The sequence below is a fragment of the Nematolebias whitei genome, chromosome 23 (assembly GCF_014905685.2).
Source record: "Nematolebias whitei isolate Nwh7 chromosome 23, NemWhi1, whole genome shotgun sequence".
In the NCBI taxonomy this organism is placed as follows: Eukaryota; Metazoa; Chordata; class Actinopteri; order Cyprinodontiformes; family Rivulidae; genus Nematolebias; species Nematolebias whitei.
Genome location: NC_056520.1, coordinates 1,163,034 through 1,169,796, shown reverse-complemented (window position 1 = coordinate 1,169,796; position 6,763 = coordinate 1,163,034). Strand labels below are relative to the sequence as shown.

Genomic DNA, 6,763 nt, shown 5'->3' with positions numbered 1-6,763 from the left:
TTATGAGACTCCAGAGCAACATTTGACACTTTCACTGGTTTCTTCAGTAAAGTGTGAAAATATTAAGAGCGGAGCGTTGCGTGCTTGAAGCTAACTCATGGGGTTCCTCTGAAATGTAGCTAACGAAGCATGCTAACAGCGTTTTTATAGACCGGATCGTTCCGTTTGCAGCCTCACGTTCTCATCAGTGCACATGTTGTTCACAACAGTTTGGTTTATTCAAAAGAAACAGGATTTGTACAGTTACGGACTGAAATATTTACCTTCTGCCAATGTTGAAATATTTCAGGCCTTACCGGTGGATGAAGGCGCTCGAGGTGAATGAAAGATGGAGGTTCGGCCGACAGTGGCCTGGATCCTGATGCTGGCGATTATCGGTGATTGGTCGACAACTGTCCAGACTCGGGACTTCACGATGGAGGACATCGTTCATCTGCATCCCTCAAGTAGGAGTGATTTGTCATTGTCGCCCAAAAATCAGTGGTTTGTAAACGTTCTTTCATCAACTCGAACTTTTCAGTTTGCTCACAGAATTGTTAAAGTAAAGAAATCCCACTGGTGGAAATTTTCTTAAACACAAAGTGTTTGAAACTGGGAGCTTGTCTTTTCATTCTTTCCACTTTTTAAGTGACGTCTTTATATTTATAAGATGCTCCTCTTGGTCCTGACCATGTCATATAGGTCAACGTGTTCCCGTGACATTACCACCACGTACACCTGTGATCGCAGCAGAGGCCACGTGCAGGCGAAATTAAGTTGTAGTCTAGAAGGGAAACCAGTTCAACTTCAAATTCTTAATGACCAAGCCCAGTAGTGGCAGATCCAACATCATAGATATGCTACCACTCCATCTCCACCTTCCACTGCTTATTCACTTAGACACTGGAGGCAACAGGTCCAGAAAAGAAACCCAGACCTCTCTCTTCCCAGCTTCTCCTAGGGGACTCCAAGTTGTTCCCAGGCAAGAGAAGGCGTATAACCCCTATGGTGATTTCTGGGTCTGTCACAAGGTCTCTTCCTAATGGGACATGCTCCCAAAACCTCCAATGTGAGGTGTCCAGGAGCCATCGTCGGATGCCCAAAACAACTCAACTGACTCCTTTCCGAAGGACCAGAGTCTCTACTTCGAGATTTCCCAAATGACGGAGCTCCTCACTGTGGCTGACCCCGGCCACCTACGAACGAACCTCATGCCAGTCCCTTGTATCTGGGATCTCGTTCTTTCAGTCATGGTCCAAACCTCATGACCGGAGCTGAGGGTTGGGACATAGACAGACCAGTAAATCTAAAACGTTGCCTTTTAACGCTTTTTTTTTTTTTCACCACGACTGATCGAAGCCACAAACCGTTGCTGCTCAAACCCGTCTCCAACCCTTCACGGTTTAGTTTCCGTGAGTCAGAAGGTGCGAGAAACATTTGGGAGGAACCCAAGAGAATAAATGATCAGATTGAGACTAAATTAAGACACATAGTAGTATGTAGTAGTAGAGCGAGGGAAACGGGGTGCTACCTCTGTATCTTTTAGCTAGCACGTCTGTATTGCGCGCCCCTAGCTTAGCGCTACATCAGTACTGGCAGTTATTGAACGGGGGTCGTTGTTCGCACTTGGGTTGACCGGGTGGGGCGCCCTGCTTGTGTACTGGTGGAACCACTGCTTGGTGTCGAAGTGATTTGTATGTCACCACAGTTGCAGTTTATTTGCAGCTATGTTTGTACGTAAATGCGTCATATCATTTTGCTGCGATTCCAAATAAAAATGTTTGCGTTTTCTCACAGTTTTATTTCTCTCAGCCCAGCGAGATACAAATTTACATAAATTCAGTCTTAGGAACTTTATATTGAGTTTAGAGCTACATGTTTTCTATTAATTCTAACAAGCGGTATGCCAGTGTCCCTCGTCGCCAAGGGATTTGAATAGTAAATGTTTGTAGTTTTTATGTTTGAACAGGGAATGCAAGTAAACCTAAATGAACAGTATTCGGTGCAAGATATTCAAGAAGGAGCTACGCTTTTTTGACGATTAGTTGGGGTTTTTGCATCTGAGGCCACTAAAACGTTCAGAGCTTGTGAAAACATCATCGTCAGGTTTTAGAGCAGATTGAGCTCCAGACAGTGACAGTTTGAGAAATGAGACAGAATCATGGCCGTAGGTACAACTGAGCACATTTTACACATAAACACGATCTTATAAGACAAAAACAATTTAGATTTGTCTTAATGGTTTTAAACACTTTCCTAACGTGAGCCTCAGAGTTAAGATGGGAATCTAGAATGACACCCAGATGTTTAAACTCCTCCATTTCTTGGATTTCCTTTTGATCAATCACAGTTGAAAAGTTATTAGAGACTTTACGGCGGACAGTGAAACACATGGACACTGTTTTATTGCAGTTCAGAGTCAAACTGTGATTCTTAAACCACCGAGACACTCCCTCCATCTCCCTGTTCAGTAACTCTGCTGCCTCTTGTGGAGTCTTTGCAGATTCATACATGATGGTGTCATCTGCATAATCTGACATTTGGCGTGTTTGCAACTGTCCGCTAAGTCGTTGATGTATAAACAGAAAAGCAACGGACCTAAGATGGAACCCTGTGGAACTCCCATTTTACATTTTTGGGGACTAGAATTCATTCCATTAACTTTGACGCACTGTTCTCTATTTTTTAGATATGAGCTAAACCAACTGGTAGCTAACTGGGAGAAGTCATGAGTCACTGTATCGAAGGTTTTTCTCAAGTCCAGGGACACGGCTCCAACTACCATCATCTAGAGATCTTTTAATATTGTCTATAAGGTCGGAGCCAGTTCTGTTGAATAACCAGAACGAAACCCAAACTGGACTGGTGTGCTGGTACTCCACCGGCTGCCGGTGTGCCGGTACTCCACCGGCTGCCGGTGTGCCGGTACTCCACCGGCTGCCGGTGTGCCGGTACTCCACCGGCTGCCAGTGTGCCGGTACTCCACCGGCTTTGTCCCCACCAGACTTGTCTCGATCTTCTGTGACGTGGATGTTCCCAATGACGCAGGTGTCGGTTGCAGAGGGGGGATTCCCACCTGGTGAACAGTCGCGGCTCCACCATTAAGCTGGGTGGTTGGACCTGGGCTAAGGTGTACATCCCCACTCAACAGAAGCAAAGCCATTAAGATGTTCCGCAGGAGCACCTGGGTCTTTATCTTGTGACGACTGAGCTGGTGTGGTGGATCAACTCGGTTGGTATTTTGCCAGAGGTTAGAGAAAACTACTAAATAACCATGTGAAGTTGAACTCTGTCCGTGTGTCGAGAAGTTTTTTCCGTGGTCATTTGGCTCTGACTTTGCCTGAACGGGGTGAGCAGCAACAAACACCCACCAGCCCCTTTTTGTTGTTATGGCCTTTGTGTCTCCAGATGATCGTTGGTCTTCACGGTGAGACAGCTGCAATGTCCAAAGGTGCTGGAAAACACCAGAGCCAAATGTAGAAAACCATCCAGGAGAAATAATGTGTAGTTTTGTTTTGAAGTGTATCTTTAGAGCATCTGTTACTCCGTGAGTTTCTGCTGTGAACAAGTGTGTGTCCTCCACAGCCACGCCTCACCCCGGTGCCTTCAAGTGCTTCACGTGTCGAGATGCCGCCGATAACTACGAGTGCAACCGCTGGGCCCCAGATGTTTTCTGTCCCGAAGGTGCGTCAGCTTCTCGTCCATGCTCGTGGCTAAACCGAGCTGAAACTAAAACAAATGTAAACAGATGGTTCACATCTTCTGCGTAAAGGACGTGAACAAAAAATGTCTTACCTGTTGAGGATAACTTTTTTTGAACCGCTTCCTTGGAGAAATAGGAGAGTTTGAAGCTGCGACTGAGTTAAAAAAGTTGGAAATCAGATTTGGGAACGAGTCTTTCAGTTTACCTAAAAAAACGTTAGTTTTCCGGAAGTTGTCAGTAATCATGCTAACTGTTATTAGCAAGAAAAGAAAACAACGTGTTTCTCCGTCTTTTATGAATTCACTGCAGGAACATGTTGGATAATAGAAATAGCACAACACTTTCTAATTTATTGAAGTAAAAATAAGTTTTATTACTGCAGTTAACATTTCTTATGCACAAGGCAGCCATTTTAGATTTTAAAATTGGGGTTGGACAAAAAATATCCAACATTCTGGGTCGACTTTCCAACTTCAGGTGGCTGATCCGGTTTACTTTTGTTTACTTAAAACTTGTAAATTTACCACTCCAAGTGCAAGCGGACAAAACTAATTAACGAGGTCAGACCTAGCGTGTGTGTTTGCCATCGTAACACGGCACCATTATCCAAACTGCAGTTCTTCTAAACCCGAGACTGCAGTCACTCATTTACAAAAACTACAAACAGGAGTTTAACGGATTCTTCTTTGTTGAAACGACTCAACTGTGTTGGATTTACCTTCCTGGATTATTGAGCATCAGAAGAAAGAGTGAGACTGATGAAAGGAATCCGATATATCAAACGTTTTTATTTACAGTAATCCCTCATTTATGTTGGGGGATCTGTACCTGAAGATCCGCGATAAATGAAAAACTGCAAATAAGGAATAGTTGTACAAGTAGTAGTTTATTTTAGTATCTTTACACAGACCCTTTCCAGAAAATTAGAACGTCATGTAAAAGTTGTTTAACTTTCATAATTCATTCAGAAAGTTCATCTTTAATAGATGATAGATTCAGGGCCCACAATTTAAACTATTTCAAGTATTTATTTGTTTATTTTTACATAATTTGAGCTTCCAGCTCATGAAACCCACAAAAACAGGATTTTAATAAATCATGATACTGTGAAGACATCAGACCACACTTCCCAGTTTAACAGAAATAAATAAATAAATTAGGATCAGAACAAATCAATCAAAATATGGTTCTTTCAAATCAATATGTCAATCTTCAATAATTGGTTGTGAATCTTTGTCTTAATCTCTGATGTGACGTTGAGACCATCAGCCTGTGGCATTGACTGGGAGTTCTGGAATTGAGACCATCAGTCTGTGGCACTGACTGGGAGTTCTGGAATTGAGACCATCAGCCTGTGGCATTGACTGGGAGTTCTGGAATTGAGACCATCAGTCTGTGGCACTGACTGGGAGTTCTGGAATTGAGACCATCAGCCTGTGGCATTGACTGGGAGTTCTGGAATTGAGACCATCAGCCTGTGGCATTGACTGGGAGTTCTGGAATTGAGACCATCAGTCTGTGGCATTGACTGGGAGTTCTGGAATTGAGACCATCAGCCTGTGGCATTGACTGGGAGTTCTGGAATTGAGACCATCAGTCTGTGGCACTGACTGGGAGTTCTGGAATTGAGACCATCAGTCTGTGGCACTGACTGGGAGTTATGGAATTGAGACCATCAGCCTGTGGCATTGACTGGGAGTTATGGAAGCCCAGATTTCCTTGATGCTGTCAGATCTTCTTTGTTGTTGCTCTGGTGCTCCTCATGTTCCTCTTGAGAAGACCCCATAGATTCTCAATGGGGTTTAGGTCCGACCAGTTGGCTGGCCAGTCAGGCACTGTTGCATCAAACCAGGTTCTGGAGCTTCTGGCAGCATGGGCAGGGACCAGGTCCTGCTGGAAGATGAACTCTGCATCTCCATACAGATCCTCAGCAGAAGGAATCATGAAGTCCTCTAAAACATTCTGGTAGACTGTTGCTGTGACCTTGGATTGAAGAAAGCAGAGTTTACCAACACCTGCACCGGACACTGCACCCCAGATCATGACTGACTGTGGATATTTTATACTGGACCTCAACCAGTATGGGTTCTGTTCCTCACCCTTCTTCCTCCAAACCCTTGGACCTTGATTTCTGAATGAAAGACACTTTACTTTCATCTGCAAAGAGGACCGAGGAACCCGACAGTTGTAGTTCATCTCCTGGATGAGTCTGAATGTGGTGGTTTTTGAAGCTGTGACTCCGCCTCATTCCACTCTTTCTGGATCTCTGACAGATTCTGGATCTCTGACAGATTCTGGATCTCTGACAGATTCTGGATCTCTGACAGATTCTGGATCTTCTCTGGTTGATAATCTGCTGAAGCCCACGGTCATCTCTGTTGCTGGTGCATCTTCTCCTGACACATGTTGCCCTTCCACTAGACTTTCTATTGATATGCTTGGACACAGCGCTCTATGAACAGCCAGCCTCTTTAGCTATGAACTACTTTTGTGTCTTACCCATCCTATGGAGGGTCTCAATGATGGTCTTCTGGACAGGTGTTCTGTCTGCAGTCTTCACCATATTGAACCAAACTGAGACAATTTAATGACACCTGGGGAAACCTGTGCAGGTGCTTTGACTTTAGTAGAAGATTAGTGTCACACTCAGTTTAAAACATTTGGCCTGATTCTCCACATTATTCTAATTATTTGAAATCTTGTTTTTGTGGGTTTCATGAGCTGGAAGATCAAATTATGTAAAAACAAACAAATAAATACTTGAAATAGTTTAAATTGTGGGCCCTGAATCTATCATCTATTGAAGATTAACTTTTTGAATGGAATTATGGAAATTAAACAACTTTTACATGATATTCTAACTTTTTGGAAAGGGTCTGAACAAACACATATATGGTGTGTGTATGTGTGTATATATATATATATATGTATATGTATATATATATGTATATGTATATGTATGTATATATATGTATATATGTATATGTATATATGTATATGTATATGTATGTATGTATATGTATATATGTATATGTATATGTATATATGTATATATGTATATGTATATATGTATATGTATAT

At 42.9% G+C, this 6,763-nt stretch overlaps 1 protein-coding gene across 1 annotated transcript in view; it reads left to right on the top strand.

The window, feature by feature from the left end:
- Positions 1-328: 328 nt before the first annotated feature.
- Positions 329-6,763, top strand: part of LOC119428995 (ly6/PLAUR domain-containing protein 6-like) — a 45,735-nt gene continuing 39,300 nt past the window's right edge. The window contains exons 1-2 of the mRNA XM_037696715.1: positions 329-446; positions 3,565-3,663. Coding sequence (XP_037552643.1) covers positions 329-446; positions 3,565-3,663 — 217 coding nt within the window. The remainder of the gene's footprint in view (positions 447-3,564; positions 3,664-6,763) is intronic.